Source organism: Carassius auratus, chromosome 6 (assembly GCF_003368295.1).
Source record: "Carassius auratus strain Wakin chromosome 6, ASM336829v1, whole genome shotgun sequence".
Classification (NCBI taxonomy): domain Eukaryota; kingdom Metazoa; phylum Chordata; class Actinopteri; order Cypriniformes; family Cyprinidae; genus Carassius; species Carassius auratus.
Genome location: NC_039248.1, coordinates 17,527,362 through 17,543,921, shown reverse-complemented (window position 1 = coordinate 17,543,921; position 16,560 = coordinate 17,527,362). Strand labels below are relative to the sequence as shown.

At 41.0% G+C, this 16,560-nt stretch overlaps 2 protein-coding genes across 4 annotated transcripts in view; both read right to left on the bottom strand.

The window, feature by feature from the left end:
• The window catches only part of crocc2 (ciliary rootlet coiled-coil, rootletin family member 2), a 51,510-nt gene extending 39,695 nt beyond the window's left edge, over positions 1-11,815 (bottom strand). The window contains exons 1-3 of one of the 2 annotated variants that reach the window (XM_026263950.1): positions 11,658-11,815; positions 11,085-11,232; positions 10,860-10,966 (exon numbers count right to left, since the gene is read on the bottom strand). In XM_026263950.1, the coding sequence (XP_026119735.1) occupies positions 10,860-10,966; positions 11,085-11,232; positions 11,658-11,699 (297 nt within the window). In that variant the 5' untranslated portion in view covers positions 11,700-11,815. The remainder of the gene's footprint in view (positions 1-10,859; positions 10,967-11,084; positions 11,233-11,657) is intronic. The other variant, XM_026263956.1, reaches the window with a different exon arrangement.
• Positions 11,816-12,298: 483 nt separating this feature from the next.
• Positions 12,299-16,423, bottom strand: LOC113098906 (kelch-like protein 30). Of its 2 annotated transcripts, none has more exons than XM_026263970.1 (8): positions 16,310-16,423; positions 15,054-15,776; positions 14,791-14,971; positions 14,369-14,455; positions 13,652-13,807; positions 13,363-13,551; positions 12,934-13,079; positions 12,299-12,789 (listed from the first exon to the last, which is right to left on the bottom strand). In XM_026263970.1, exons 1-8 carry the CDS (start codon positions 16,334-16,336, stop codon positions 12,544-12,546), a joined length of 1,755 nt encoding a protein of 584 aa, XP_026119755.1. In that variant the 5' UTR covers positions 16,337-16,423; the 3' UTR covers positions 12,299-12,543. The 2 variants fall into 2 exon arrangements, with proteins under 2 accessions (XP_026119755.1, XP_026119751.1); XM_026263966.1 differs by having other exon boundaries at positions 15,054-15,892; positions 16,310-16,421.
• Positions 16,424-16,560: the final 137 nt, after the last annotated feature.

Below are 16,560 nucleotides of genomic sequence, written 5' to 3'. Positions count from 1 at the left end.
AAAGGGAATTAATGTAGTGAATAATCTGTCAGATTCCCAAACACAGCTGGAGCGGACGTACAGTTCCTCTACATATATATACATGCTCACACGCACACACCTAAACAAACTCCCCCATACTTACTCATGCTAACTTCAGTTCTATCTCACACACGTGCAAATTAACTAATGCCTACACAAACATTCATCCAAACTCAAACATATAAACACAACACGCCCGTCCCTTGTGCCTTGCTGTCCTCTTTCTACTAATATGCCCTTCTCCCTGTCCCTGCTGGAGTGCTGGCCCGCTGAGAGACATCCAGCTGATTGTGAAAGCTGTTTTTGCAGCGCCACTGTGAGTGATTACACAATTCTGGCCAAGAATCAGAGAGCTGTGAAGCTCCCCAGCTCAGAGACCCCACTGCAGCCCCCAGGCACAAACCAACAACCATCACCATGGAGCACTGTTTGACCACAGTCACAGCTGCTGTGGAGAAGACCTACTGGGAGGTAAAAACGGGACACAGGCAGTGTCCACACGCAAAATACAAACACAAACACATGTTCACATGCACAATATTGCATCAATTGGGCTTGGAATTTACAATCACCTTCCACAGCGATGGATGTAAACAAACAAGTGAACAAGTATAAAACATGCACTTTTAAAATTAAACTATAAACTACAAGAAGAAATAAGCCACATGAATGGGATGCTAATAAAATTGTGGTTAACACAATGACTTATTTAGGAACCGTGCCTGTTTCCACTAAAAAGTAAAACGGCTGTGTGACGTGACAGAATCACAGCTATCAGAAAGATATTAAATCTTTAAAGGAACAGAGTTCCAGTCCTTTTAAATCTGTTCTTATTTATTCACCTTCATGTCGTTCCAGAACCATTCTTTCTTCTGTAAAACACAAATGGAAAGATTCTGAAGAATCTTGGTTGTTGGGGACTGAAGCATTCAAACTTCAAAAAGCATGCAAATGCACCATCACACCAAGTGTTATAAAAGTCTTCTGAAGCCACGCAATGTCAGGAATTCACCATCACAGCCACCACAATCCTCACCAGCACCTGATCCCAATCACTCCAGATCCCAATTGCTGGTGTACTGATCACCTAAACCTGCACCCAGCAATCACTCACCTGTATAAAGTCATCATCACGCCAGTACTCCGGTGTCCGGTCTACCATTCACTACTATGAACAGCTGCCAGACTAATCTCCACTAACTTGCTGTTTCTCTGCCCTCAGATCTCCATTACCGTCCTCCTGTGATTGTCCTTCGTTGTCTCCCCTGTGTCTTAAGTACCTGAACTCTGTGCTTACTCCCTCAGTGACTTTTCATTCGTTGTTACCATCCATCCTGTTAATAAATCATCATCTTACCACTACTGGTACAGGGTTGTTTCCGTCCTGGGGTGCGTTTCCCAAAACCATAGTTGCTAACCTGTTAGCAACTTAGTTGGTTGGCAATGGGAAATTGCATTGCAACCAACAAAGTTGCTAACTTAGTTAGCAACTATGGTTTTGGGAAACACACCCCTGGTTTGTGAAAGAAGACCGGACCTTGAACAGACACTATATGCATCCCCAGACTCCCGCTCCTGCAGACCTTCTGCATCTGAAAAGTAGATGAATGGAAGATGGCCTTCATTTCCCCTTCTGGGCACTACAAGCACTGCATTATGCCGTATGGACCTGCCAACACAACCTCTGTGTTCCAAGGATTCATGAACAAGGTGTTCTGGGAATTCCTCCACAAGTCAGTCATCATTTACATTGATGATATACTCATCTATTCCCGGAACCTGGACAAACATCGCTACCATGTAAAGCAAGTCCTACAAAAGCTTCGACAAGATCATTGGTTCCTTAAGCTGGAGAAATGTTCCACTGCTCCACAGTACAGTTCCTCAGCCACAACATCAGCACAGAAAGTATCCAGATGGACCAGGGGAAAGTAACCACATTAGCTGAGTGGCCCGTTCCTTAGTTCAGTAAAGGAACTCCAGAAGTTCTTAGGATTTGCTAACTTCTAACGATGTTTCATTCAGGATTTCAGTCGGCATACAGCTCCTTTGACCACCCTACTTTGCCCAAGTCCCAGTCCCAGGAACCAGGAGTTTTTGGCCATCAAGCTCGCTCTGGAAGAATGGAGGCATTGGCTGGAGGGAGCCAATCACCCATTCACAGTCATCACTGATCATGAGAACCTCCAATACCTCCATGATGCTAAACAACTGAATCCCCGGCAGGCCAACTGGGCTCTATTCTTCACCAGATTCAACTTCCAAATCACCTACCGCCCTGGAAACTGGAACTGAAAGGCTGATGCACTATCATGGTTGCACTCCCCCAGACACTCCATCAGGCCCTGAGCCAATATTCCCTTCAGCCATGATCATCAGCCCCATAATCTGGAGTTCGGACGAGGACATCAGAGCTGCTACACGGACCGAACCTGCTCCACTGGGAAGCCGAGAAGGGAGGACTTACATCCCCAGGTCCCAACGGGAATCCCGTCTGGGCTCAGTTCACAGTGTACCAGGCTTTTGACATCCAGGCAGCCATCTCACTCCTCCAAGCTCGGTTCTGGTGGCCCAGTATGTCATCAGGTATGTCCCAAGTTGCTCAGTCTGTGCTATTTCTTCTACTCCTCATCAGCTTCCAGCAGGCAAACTCATGCTCCTACCTGTTCCTCGGAGGCCCTGGTCCCATCTGGAGATTAACTTTGTGACTGACTTGCCATAATTCTGAGGTAACACATGTGTCTTGGTGGTTGTGGATCACTTTTCTAAAGCCTGTAAATTAATTCCCCTGCCAGGATTACCAACTGCCCTGGAAACGGCCGAGCACTTGTTCTCCTATGTCTTCCAGAATTTTGGGCTACCTGAGTATAATGTATCAGACCGGGGTCCCCAGTTCATTTCCTGGCTATGGAAGGCCTTCTTTCACCTGCTGGGGGTCACTGTAAACTTCTCTTCCGGATACCATTTCCAGACGAACGGCCAAACTGAGTGGAAGATCCAAGAACTCGGACGCTACCTCTGGACACACTGCCAAGAAAACCAGCACAGCTGGAACCGCTTCCTTCCCTGGGCGGAGTATGCACAAAACTTCCTTTGGCAGAGTATCACCCCCTTCCAATGCATACTTGGCTATCAACCTCCACTTTTCCATGGACCAGCTGTGGACTACTGGTTCCTAGCAAGCGAGAGAGTGTGGGACTCAGCTCATATCCATCTCCAGTGCGCTATACGAGGACACAAAGCATTCGCGGATGCTCAACATGCCTCCACTCCAGTCTACCATCCTGGGGACAAGGTATGGCTTTAGACCTCGTATCTGCATCTCAGTAAGCAATGCAGGAAGCTTAGTCCCTGATACATTGGTCCGTTCACTGTTGAGAGGCAGATCAACGAAGTCACCTACAGGCTACACCTACCCCAAGGTACCGCATTCACCCCACTTTCCATGTGTCCTTACTGAAACCCTTCTCTCCTACCACTCCACATACCCCAGAAACAGAGGAACCCCCTCCTCCGGAGATCCTTGATCAGCCATCAATGTACTAATTGAAGGACATCCTGGACTCGCGGCGAAAGGGTGCCCAGCTCGAGTACCTGGTCGACTGGGAGGGGTATGGTCCAGAGGAGCGTTATCCTCTATTATAACAATATCCTAGATCTAATTCTACTAGAGGAATTCTATCGACTCCATCCAAATTGTCCCGCACCCAGAGGCCGAGGTCGCCCATGTCATCGCATTCAGGGTGTCAGGAGCTACCCCCGGAGGAGGGGGTAGTGTCAGGAATTCACTGGCACTGCCACCCCAATCATCACCAACACCTGATCCCAATCACTCCTGACCCCAATCACTGGAGTTCTGATCACCTGCACCTGCACCCAGCAATCACTCACCTGTATAAAGTCATCATCAAGCCAGTACTCCGGTGTCCGGTCTACCATTCACTACTATGAACAGTTGCCAGACTCCTTTCCACTAACTTGCTCTTTCTCTGCCCTCAGATCTCCATTAATGTCCTCCTGTGATTCTCCTTCGCTGTCTCCCCTGTGTCTCAAGTACCTGGACTCTGTGCTTACTCCCTCAGTGACTTTTCATTCATTGTCATTATCCATCCTGTTAATAAATCATCAATTTACCATTAACCCTCTGTTTCCACCCTGGTTTGTGACATGCAACAGCTTTCTGTAACCAACAGACTGAAAAGGAGTTAACTATTCTCTAATAATCTTCACCTCCAATGAGCTTTAATTGGGCTGTTAACTGCTGCAAATGGATCACCGAGTCAGTGACTCAAAAGTGACACTGCCACTTAACAAATCAAATTTTGATCCATTTCATGATAAAGTAATCAATAGGCTGCTGAAAACCTGTAGGATCTGAAACTGATGAGTGTGGCAAAGGACAAGTTTTGAATTGCTGACGTGTGCACAGAATAAGAACAGGCAAAAGTGATTAGTGATTTAAAAAAAAAAAATTACAATTACAGGTGACTACTGTGTAATTTGTAAGGCCATGTGTGAGGCCATAAAAGGTGAGGTCTGATGCGTCATTTAGGTGTATGGGAATTAGAACAAAAAAAGCAAATGATGTTGGAGTGAGACAAAGTCATACTGAAGCCGAGCTGAAAAACTTTCCACCTGCAGGATTTTGCAGGCCAGAGTGAGACAAAAAGTAAAAGTTACAAGCGAGAGTGGGAAGAAATATAATTATTTTTTCAACTGAGTGAAAGTGGGTCAGAATCTTGTAGGGGCTTGTTCAGACTTCTACCTGAAATACAGTGTTCATTTTGAACATTTTTGTGACGCTTGAAAGTTCCAATCTTCATTCATTTTAATTCCATGAAAAAGACCAGAACATTGTTCAAAATGTCTCCTTCTGTGTCCCACAGAAGAATTAAAGAATTTTCACTTTTTTGGAAAAATGGCCATTTAAGACAAGTATAATAACTAAGCTGCTTAGTTTTCATGCCTAAATGAAATTACAAGCAAATGGTAAAATACTTTCTAGGAAGTTTTCTCTTCTGTTCCCACAGTCTAGAAAAGAAAGAAGGAAAAAAAACATACAGTCAAACAGGGAAAAGAAAGAAATATGGAAAAAGATAAAGGACACTTAATTAAATGTAGTGAGGACTCTGAGATGATCCCTACTTTGAGGAATGATTCTCTGGAGCGTCAATCACTTTTACGACTCTCAGACAGCTGACAGATCCAACCTCACTGGCTCAGTTCCACTCGTGACCACTGCTAGGCTTAGCAGCTTTTTGTAGGCAAGAAAACAAACTCTAAACACTGAGTTAAAGAAAGTGCACAATTTTTACTCTAACAAAACAAGCATATCAGTGGCAATCGTGTTTGACAAGACCTTTAAAGCAAAAAGGAATGGGGATTAGGTCAAAAGCACAGAGCCTGGAAGCTGCCATGCTCTTCGTCAAAAAGTCTCCAACTAGTCTGCGAGTCCAGATCAATTAAAAAAGGTTTTCTGACAAATAGCATCACATTTTAGCTACAAAACCCTTTTTTCATTTGTTTAATGATTTATCTCTCAGCTTAAAAGCTTGTGGCCCCGTGATTGTTGTTTCTCTACAGCGCTCCATTTGGTTAACATTTCTGCTTTATCATACATCTAACTCTACTTTCGGATAACTCCTACAAAAACACACAGGGAGACTGTCTCACACAATCCCGGTCCAAAAACTGCCTCGGAGCTGTAAAATATATACCCACGCAATCCCCTGACACACACCCACGCATACAAACTTACACACTCCCACACAAATACACATGCATGTTCACAGCCCTAGTGCCTGAGAAACTGCAAACTGGCAGTAGCCCAATATCAATACAGAAAGTTCAAAGTTCACATCAACATTTTCTTCGTCCTCCTGAGACGATGCAGCTTTTCAAACTGGGTCAAGGTTTATCCCGGTTCAGGAGCAATTTTCAAGGGTCACAAGAGATTGTTGTGATTTCACCAGGAGACAGAGGTGTGCTTTCAAGAGCAAAACCTCACTCCCTGCCCAAATATTTCCATTCCCACTCTTGTTTAGGAGGCCACGCTCAAACTGTCCCGAGAGCTATGAGACTTTATGGGGTTTGCTACTCCTTTTCAATTATTCCAGTGTCGTAAGATGTGCCACAGAGGGTCTATCCTGCCACATTGTCACTGGGGCCCTGTCCAGGAGAGAGCGAGGGAAGACTCACAGAGAGCCCCTAAAGCCAACTTCTTTAAGATATTTGCCAGACTAAAGAACAAGAAACATCTCAAAGGACTACTAAAGTTAATCGACCAACACTCCCACACACTCCGAAGAGATAAAAAGAGATAAATTCTCATTTCATCACCTATTTTAGCTAAGTCAAATAAACTGGATAAACCAAGTGGTTGACAGTAAAAACTGGCCCACCTGAATCTATTTAAATGTAAGTCTATGATTTTACAGCATAAAAACTAATTCAGGGAAGTAGCACTCTATTAGCAGTTTTGCAGGTACATCAGACTGACCTCTGTAAGATAAGCAAAGATTTGTAATTTGAATAAATTAGGGCTGTGAATTGATTTAGAATTTTAAACAAATTAATTATATGATCCACAAATAAATGTTTATAAATTTCTTTCTGAAAACTACTCTTCAGTATTGTATGATATTGTGACAAATAATTACAATTTCAAATTGTGGTCCCACTTTATATTAGTTGGCCTTAAGAAAATAAGCACAATGTACTTATTCTGTTTATGTTGTATTGCAAAACATTCTGGTTGCTATTGAGTTTGGGTACGGGTAAGGTTAGGTGGTATGGGTAGGCTTAAGGAGAGGTAAAGGTGTAAGGGAAGGGTCAACAGTGTAACTATAAATGTAATTACAGGAATCAATTATAGATGTATTTACATGCTGGCATTTAAAAAATGTATGTACAATCTAAAAACACGTATCTACAAAATAATTGAATTGCATCAAATTATTAATTTAAAAGTACATAATAGTTAAGGCCACCGAATCTAAAGTGGGACCAAAATTGTTTTCCATTTTAATGCATTTATTATTTACAATATGTAACATTTTATGATTACACTTCATTATAAGGTGTCCTTGTTACAGTGTAATTATACATTTAAGTACTGACTTATATGAACTGACTACATGTACTGTATAGTTAAGGTTAGTATTAGTTGCACATTACATCTACTTACTATTATAGGAACAATTAATTATGCATAATTACCGGCAAGTAACCCTAAGCCAAACCCTAATACACGTTACATGTCTTTATTGTCACTTAGCCACATTAGTGTGAATATTAGCCATTGGGCCTCATCCAGCTGTTTTTGAACACAAAAAAATACAAGCACAAAGCATAAATTAAAAAAAAACAACTTTCTATGTTCTAACAGAGCTATGTTTGGTATGTACACAGAAAACACAATGACTGATGCTTTAGTTGGCAATGACAGAATAAATGGATCGCACTCGAACAGAATATGTCATTCCCACATCAAGACAGATTGAGGGTGAATATAAACAGGGAATACCCAAGCATCTAGGATTCATTATCTCATGTCAATATAATGGTACCCAGTGTATAGTTATGTGTATGTTATCATAACATCATTAAGTTTTGACTTCACAATGTCACACTTTCACACTGGAGAGTTTTAATTTGGTGACAGAGAGAGGAGAGAGTCAGACATGTCTCCACTCTCAGATGGCATGTGACATAGGTCTTTATTCTCCAAAAATATAAATGTGTGGATTAAAAAAGACCATTTATACCATCCAGACTAATTAAGTTTTATGTATAGCTCATATCTTAAAATAGGCTCCACTAGCAATGTGCACAGTTGGCATTCATTAAACTTGGCGAGGAAAAAGAGGGCACTGTTATCACAAATGGCAGCTTTGTGTTCTATGAAAAATGAGCTTTTTCTTTCACAGCCCCATGAGAGAAGGTCAATGACATTTTTATTTTCCCCCAAACAGCAAGGTGGGGGGAAGACAGACAGTGGCCAAGGTGATGCTATAAACTTCAGAAAGTGAAAGAGAACTTTCCAACAAACTTTATGTATGTAATTATAAGTTCATTTCTGATTCAAAAATGTTGACATCAGCGAGCTGCCATTTTGATCACATGTAATGAAATGTAGATGCAGAATAAACTACGGCTCTGGCTCAGTTTACATCAATCCTTTATAAACGCAAGGGTGTTCATTCCATTTTTCAGAGCCAAAGTCCGGTTTTAAGCAGAAATAAATATATTTCATTCCATGTGACACAGTTGATTTTCACATGGCCCTTTACCACCGTTTGTTTATCGAAAACTCCAAACGGGTTTTCCCTCTCGGAAAGAGTACTGCAGCTCTGATGTTTGCTGTGCACATATTCCATTTCAAAGCCGTGTGGCTCCCTCTTTCTCTGTCAAAGAGCCTCTGTAACTCCCTCTCTTGATCTCTTCCCTATACACACACAACTGTCTATCCACCAACATGTGCAGAAGAAATGAAGGAAAATAGGAATAGGGGCCAAAGGTGCTCCATCAACCTCTCACGTTATTAGTGATGGTCCCTCCTCTGTTTTCAATCCCTTAAAAACTGTTGGATGGAGAGAAACACTCACTTAAAATATTTTCCTGGACCTAGACGGTATTAGTTCAGAGCACATGAAACCCCTGCCACCAGGTAACTGATCGACAATTCCTCAGTGTCCATTACGGAAGGCCTAGAGAGAGTTTCAAGGCAATAATCTACATTATACGGGTGTTTTTTGACTTCCAAGCAGAGAGGCAAATGTGCAGGTTTCAGAAACTTTGCATCAATCACATGCTTACACCAGATGGAGGCTTATGTTTTTTTTTATTAGGCACTGTGTGTTAGAGATATTAACCATATTGCCAAAGGACAAGATCACATTCCCATCGATATCAGGTTGTTTTTTATTTGATTTCTGATGCACCTCTGGGAATGCGCTTGGGTGGGGTTAACAAGACATAAGAGGATGGAAAACCATGGATAATGTAGGTTATGAGATCACAGAACCACCTTATTTTTCAACACGGAAGTAAGCTATTTCCTCTGACTGTAGAAGATTTCTGAATCATTAGCTTTTATCCAACTTTTTCCTACCCAAATTATGGGAGTAGCTTCCATTAAATTGTAAACAAGCAGTGACTGCCAAGAAAAGTAATTTCAAGTTTGGCTCTATGAATGCAGTAATAATAATTTGCAAAAACCTGGTACAATGAGGTTGCATTATTCTCCTTGTCCCTTAAACATCAAAAATAAACTTAAAAGTGTAACAGTGTTAACAAATTAATAGAGAATGAATAACAATAAAAGCTCAGATAAATAATGTCAAATTTGGTTAGTAGTACACTCACTGGCACTTTATTAGGTAGCAATGTTCAGCTGCTTTTAATGCAAATATCTAATCACCCAGTCAAATGACATCAGTTCAATGAATGTAAGAATGTAGACACGGTCTGCTGAAGTTCAAACTGAGAATCAGAATGGAGAAGAAATGTGATTTAAGTGACTATGAACATGGCAAGGTTGTTGATGCCAGATGGGCTGATATGCATGCACAACCATCTATTGGGTTTACAGGGAATGGTCCCAAAAAGAGAAAATATCCAGTGAGCAGCAGTTTGGCATTTTGACACTGATGAATGCTGTTGGACGGCTGAGGCAACCCAAGCTAATGCAACTTGTAAACTTTTCGAAACATCCTAACAACAAACAGCAGATCAGCGCAAGAATTTCAAATATTTGGGGCTGGGGGCCAACTTGGCAATTTCTAATTATTGGTGGGATCTTGTCTTGCCACAGTGTACCCATCTTGTAATGGTTACTTTCAGCAGGATAATGCACCATGTCTCAAAGCTCAAATCAACTGTTTCTTGAACATGACGATGGGTTTATTATACTCAAATTGCCTCCACAGTGACTAGATCTCTATCCAAAAGAGCACCTTCAGGACATGAAGGAACAGGAGTGTCGCATCATAGATGTGCAGACAACATATGTGCAGCTACTTGTGTTAGCCTATCAATTAATTATGGACTGAAATCTCTGTCACCTTGCCATCAATGCCACAAAGAATTAAGGCAGTTCTGAAGATACTGGTAAGCTAATAAATTGGCAGGTGAGTGTATACATTGGGTAAGTCTATATTATGTAACATTCATTAAAAAAAATATATATTTCAAATGCTTTCACTAATTTTGAGAGATGAATGCATTTCCCTGCTTTAGAACTGCTGACAGAGCTTACAGTAGAGGTGTACAATGGTAGAAGATGGATCAACAGACAGATTAAAAAAAAAAAAGAGCTTTTGTCATTACAGTGATAGATAAAAATGGAGCATGACAGAAATAGCTCATTCAGTCAAACCTGACAGATAAAGGTTATTTGTTGCACAACATTATTTGACGTTTCAGTTATTTTGAGTTGACATTTTCCAAACCATAAGTGCCCATTAAAAGGTAAATAACTAGAAGAATAAAAAGTGCAGTAAGCAGTAAAGCTATTTGCAGAACAAACCAGTGTGTTTATGATTATTACAATAAATTTAAATAATATGAGAACGAATTCCAGTTTGCAATGTGACCAGGCACAACAGAATATTTTTGTACTGTTGAAGTAACTAAAACAGCTGGCCTTGAACATTCAATTAATAAATGCCCCTCTTACATTACATGCTTTATATGGTGTTCATGATCACAGTGATTCACCCATCAGGTGGCCAAGTGTGTTTATCTATGCATAAATGGCTTATCCAACAGATTTCCAGAGGAACTGGAAATCCAGAGACCCAAGGGCATGTGTGTGAGGTTTGTACATGTGCTCCTACCCGGCTAGTGAGAGCAGCCTGCCTGCTAAGCAGCTGGTCTCTGTCTGCGCACATCTGAGAAGGCAGATCCTTCGACAGCCGGTTCTCCTCCACCTCGCTGCTCTCGCCTGATACGTCACCAGAGGAACAGCATGGCAGGAAATGATAGAATATACATGCGTTCTAATTATACCCTGATACCCCAGAAGACTCATCATCATGAGCTCATTCAAGAGTGTAGAGTACCTGTGGGCGTATCAGCCAGGTTTCTGGTGATGATCTCACGGATGCGGGCAGGAACTGGTGTGATGTTGGACTCCTCCTCATCTCCCCGAAGAGTGTAAGTCTTCTCCTCTCCGCCGCTATCTGGGTTAAGCAGTGTCTCCTCCAGCTTCTGCATTATCAGCATTAGTGTAAGAGGAGAGGCTCACACACTATAATCAGGTGGCCTATAGTCCACTGGCAATCTAAAAGCTCAAAATGTTCTGATGCTTGTTAATAAAACGTTATGTAGACTATTATTTAATTTGGAATGTATTATTTATCGTAACTAGTTCGTCTCATGTCTGTCTCTGTTTCAATTTGGTTGGATGTCACAACAGCACAAGGAAATGAGTCACCGGTCTTCAAGTTTCACAGGAGAACCTGAAACTGACCCACTGATCGACCTTAATTTGTTGAAACATCGCAAGGCTCGTTAATATTAATTCAAGCTCTCTCCTCTTTCATTCACACATGCCGTTTTGAATAGGTAACACTGCAATAACCTATTTAAGTTACAGCTGATGAAGCTCAGTTTTCCTGCTGGAAAACACGCACCTGAATCACGGCTTCCAGTCCTTGATCCCCTTCACAACTCATCTGGAAACTGGTAGCGATCCAATGCACTTATGCGGACAGCGACGTTTTTCCAATGGTCCTCAATTCTTAAAGTGTTTTAAACGCTTAAACAGGGTTTAGCACGTTGATATGCACGCAAAAAAAATAAAAAAATAATAATAAAGGATTTAAAAGTTTTGCTCTATAGACCAAGTTTGCAAAGTGCACTCTACACTATATAGCAACGTTTAATAACGCGCATAAGCAAATTAAAGCAAAATATTTCGTGCTACAATAAAGCCACAAGTGCAAAAGTTGCAATCACAGCACAGGCTAGAGGTGGGTGCCTCTGGTTGCCAGGGAAACCGGACGCTCTCGCGTGTTGTCATGAGAATTAAAACGCAAGCTTTCTGGCTTCCATGGTTACGGACGCTGCACAAATACAACACTGTTTATTCCAGTCTTTGTTGGCACTTTGTTAAAAATCCATTGCAATTAATGAAAAATAACACGGGTTTTAAACAGCACAATTGTGTAACTTCATAAAACATTTTTTTTCTGAATAAAAACAGCATATATTTTGAAATAATAACAAATTCAGTCAAAAAAAAATATTTATATATAAAAAAAAAATAATTCCAAGGTTGCCAAAGACATTAGAATAAGACATGTTTAAATGTAAAATATTACAATTTTACAATGGATTCAGAGAAGAAAAAATAAGTAGCATGTCACACACACACACACACACACATACAACAGCTAGCTAAATTATGTAAAAAGAAATATAATTAAAAATAAATCCCATTATCAAAAATTTATAATAATGCCAAAACTGTAACTTTGCCCCAAAACCTAGGTGAGGATTTAGGGGACAGAACAGATATTAAGTCTCATCAGGGAAGAACTCAGTCCACTGGGAAGTGTCCAGGAAGATGGAGCAGCAGCCACTATAAGTCCAGAGCCTGGGAAGGAAGCACTCCACCTTCCATGTGTTGGATGCTCGGTTATATACTTCCACTTCCACACCGTAATCCCCCTCCATGCCCTTCCAGTGCCCCCCAGTCACATACAGCTGACCACCTAGAGCCACCAAATCCCCATTCTCATGAAGAGTGTGTAGAAACTGAATCTGGGATGAGACGACAAACATACAAAAAAACAAAAAACAAAAACACAGTTGTCAGTCTCAGCAGAACATAGGGGTTCAGCTAACTTTGTATACACTACTAGATTTTCTGAGTATACAGAATAATGGATATAACCTAAAACTCACTTTTTCCCACATATTACCCCCAGGGTTATACAGATAGACCTTTTTGGTGTTATCTGCTACGAGGTAAATGACCCCATCCATAGAAACCGAGCAGGGAGAAGAGAGATATTTAGGAATGAAAGGAGAACAGATGATACACCAGCTATCTGTTGAAGAAGAGAAATCTTAGTAACAAAAGTAAACTCAAACTACATGATATTGAACTGAAGTCACGACTACATGTTGGCAAGGCTCCACGAGTGAATAACATTATAATTTACACTGTGTCTTGTAAAGTGTCTCATAAAATTGTTCTGAACTAGTTCCAACATAAAACGCTTTGTAATATGAAATTAGAAGCTCTGTTATGAAAAACTTGGATTGTTTTTACCGGATAGTCGCAATGTCTATTATTAACAGTTAACCATGTTGAAATGTGTTGTCTCTTACCTATGACAGGATTGAAGCACTGCATTGTCAGGGCATTATATTTAACAGCACAAGAACCAATGAGGTAAAGCTTTCCTTCACATGATGTGGTGGTAAAGTTAGTCACATACTTCAGCGCCGGGCCCGTAAGAGTCCAGCAATTACTGAATGGGTCATAGTGTTCAACTTCGACAAAATCCATTGTAGTTCCTGTCAGTGAAAAGACAATGCAGTGTCCAGTTCTGCATATATACATTGACCCAAAACCATTTTTCTGAAACCTTCAGTTGCAAACTGGTTGGTTTCTTACCCCCAATTACATAAATCTCTCCATTGAGAGCTGCAGAAGAGTGGTTAGTCCTTGGACGCAACATAGGGGCGACTGTGACCCAGATGCCCTCACGCGTGATGTACTTCCAGGTCTCTGTGGTGGACCAGGTGTTGGACTGAGACCCTCCTGATCCTCCTGAAAGTCAGAAGAAAAAACAAACTTGTTTTCCTCATTCAGATGAAGGCTTTGCTGATTTATTTGAATAAATTCTCAGCTCAAAAGGAAGGCTCAAATGTCCCAGTTTGTGACCAGGCAACACAAGTTTCCCAGGTCATCAATAATAATGTTCTGCTTCTTTGTGCACATTTCTAAAGTGGTTTCAGGTCTTATGTGAGTCTTAGCAGGATTGTCTATAAGACAGGGGACTGTTTTATCTAAGCAGCTCCAAACCCTAAATGCAGATGACATTCCATTCATGTGTGCAATAAAACTATAAATCTCACTGATCCTTTCCCAAAGGGCCTAGTCTCTATAAATACCCGGAAAATCTGTGGATTTGTTTTCTCTAGGTAAAATAGAAGTTGTTTCTCCTGCTATCTTTTTCCCTTGTCATTATGTTTGGAGGCTTATAGTCCAGACCAACCAATCAGCAAATTATCCATTTTCCAATAAATACTGTGAAAAAAAACGTTTTATGATATGCTAGCTACAGCCTTTAGAAACAGCTTAATATCTTATGAAAAGAATTTGGCTCACCTGTGACATACACATTGTTATTTAAGGAGATGACAGAATAACCCCATTTATTGTAGTTGGGAAAATCAGGTAGCTGAAACCACTGCCCTATCGGAAAAAAGAATACAATTTCAATCTTACAAATGCAGATGTACACAGTATGCAGAGTGAAAAAGAGTAAATGAAGCATTATCAGATGACAATTCAGCTAGTACATTGTATTGACTATTGATTATTTTGACATGGATAGTCAAAAGTTCAGATATATGCTTTATAACCACCGTTCAATATTTTAGAAAGATTAATTATATTAAATAATAGAAGTACTTAAACCAAAATCATGAAGTGAAGGGAGGTGTTTTTTTGTTAACATGTTAACATAATTCTCCTTTTATAAATAAAAAAATAAAAAAAGTAGATGTGTCAGCTGAAGTTTTCCTTACCAAGCTTTGGGTTGTAGAAACCACAGTTTCTGGGGTGCAACCTTCTATCCCTGTCTTCATCCTCATCTTCATCATCCGAGTCATCCAGTGAGCGACCACCCATCACAAATAAAACCTCCTGCAGGTTGAGGGCATTCTGAGTCACTGTCTGCCCTGACTCACCTGCTTTCATTTCTCGTTTCTGAAGGGAAAAATAATAATAATAATTTGTTGTACAGGGAATTCTGTTTAAGAACTTTCTATATAAAAGATATTTGTCTGACCTCTCTACATATTCCCTCTATGAACTCTTTGGATTCTAGTGAGTCTTGCACCAATGGCTCTTTAAGCAAGTTCTCAGTGAGGTAGGATTCTGTGAGGAGGGAAAGCTTAGCCAATCCCAACAATTCTCGCAGATGGCAGATCCGATTGTCACTACAATACCCAACCCAAGCCAACACAGAATTGACACAAGACCGGTCATCCCTTATATGCAGATCCTCATCCTTCAGGCAGGCCACCAGCCTGACTTTCTCCAGCATCAAGAACTCCTCATGTTGTTGCACTGCCTCAAAGTTTTCAAGGAGGAAGCTCCATGCTTTGGAGACAACTTCAGGGCAGCCGTGGATCTCTCCAAACTCAAGGATTCCCAAGCAGTTTGTGGCATCGATCTGGTGCTGCAGATATCGACTGCATACAGTACGGACGGCGTGGAACTGGAGCTGGCTGGATGTGCAGATGAGTCCCTCAACATTGTTTTTATTGATGGTGAGTTTCCCTGTATAAGCAAAGTCCAACAAGGATGACAACACATTGGGATCTACATCATGAAGCTCGACACGAGCAGCAATGCTCTCCACAAAATCTCCTGAGAACATGGAACGGAAGTAGTGGCTGCAGAGTGCAAGGATTCCCCGGTGACATGGGAAATCTTGTCCACCAGCACTTAAGGTGACATCCACAAGTTTGGGCTGAGAACAGAGGGAGCGCAGGCCCTCTAAGATGCTCTGGGGATGGGAAGAGAGACAGAAGTCTAGATCGTCTATATTACGCACCATGACGACACTTTGAACTATGGCCTTAATGCATTCAGGGCCAGCCAACAGATGTTTTTAGAGTTTACCTACATAGGACAAGACAAATGGGTATAATCAGTCACATGCAATCTGATTGCAACATTCGTGATCATAGCAATGTGGAGCCTCCTATGACCTAAGGACAAAGTTTCAGCCTTTCTGCTTGGTAACAGAACATTTCAGGAACAAATTGGAAGAGAATGAAGTCATGTTAGCACATCAATATAAGTCAAATTATCAGACGATTATTGCCAGAGTTAAAAACAGCTTCTTGCCAAAGACAATATATCTGATAGGCACACTGGGAGAGTATAATTCTGAGAATGAAATTTACTACCATTCAAGATGTATTTCTTTGCCTGAGAGAGCATTTGCACACAAAATCATATCAATGGTAAAACAACAGCAGATGTTAAACAATGCTTTATAACACAACAAAACAAGAAAACATGAACTGAACTTACCTGCTCGTGAATGAAAGCAGAAATCATACATTATTCACGGTTCTTGTTTAGAAGGCAGACTTTTCTGTTGCTGCTGTCTGAGATGGGGGACACGCTGTCTTTCGCAGAGTCACTGGGACAGCATGCTTGTCTTTCACACTGCTATTTTTAGGCCAGTCATTCTGGGGGGGGGCTATACTCAGAATCTAAATACTACTGTTAAGCTCCCACCTGCTCTTAAAGAGACACACAAAACTTTCTGTATAGGAGTA

Coding starts and splice junctions, on each gene's coding strand:
- LOC113098906 (XM_026263966.1), bottom strand. CDS start 15,827: ATGGTGCGTAATATAGACGATCTAGACTTCTGTCTCTCTTCCCATCCC. Junction 14,456..14,790: donor TTTCTACAACCCAAAGCTTG/GTAAGGAAAACT, acceptor TTTTTCCGATAG/GGCAGTGGTTTCAGCTACCT. Junction 13,080..13,362: donor GTGCTTCAATCCTGTCATAG/GTAAGAGACAAC, acceptor CTTCTTCAACAG/ATAGCTGGTGTATCATCTGT.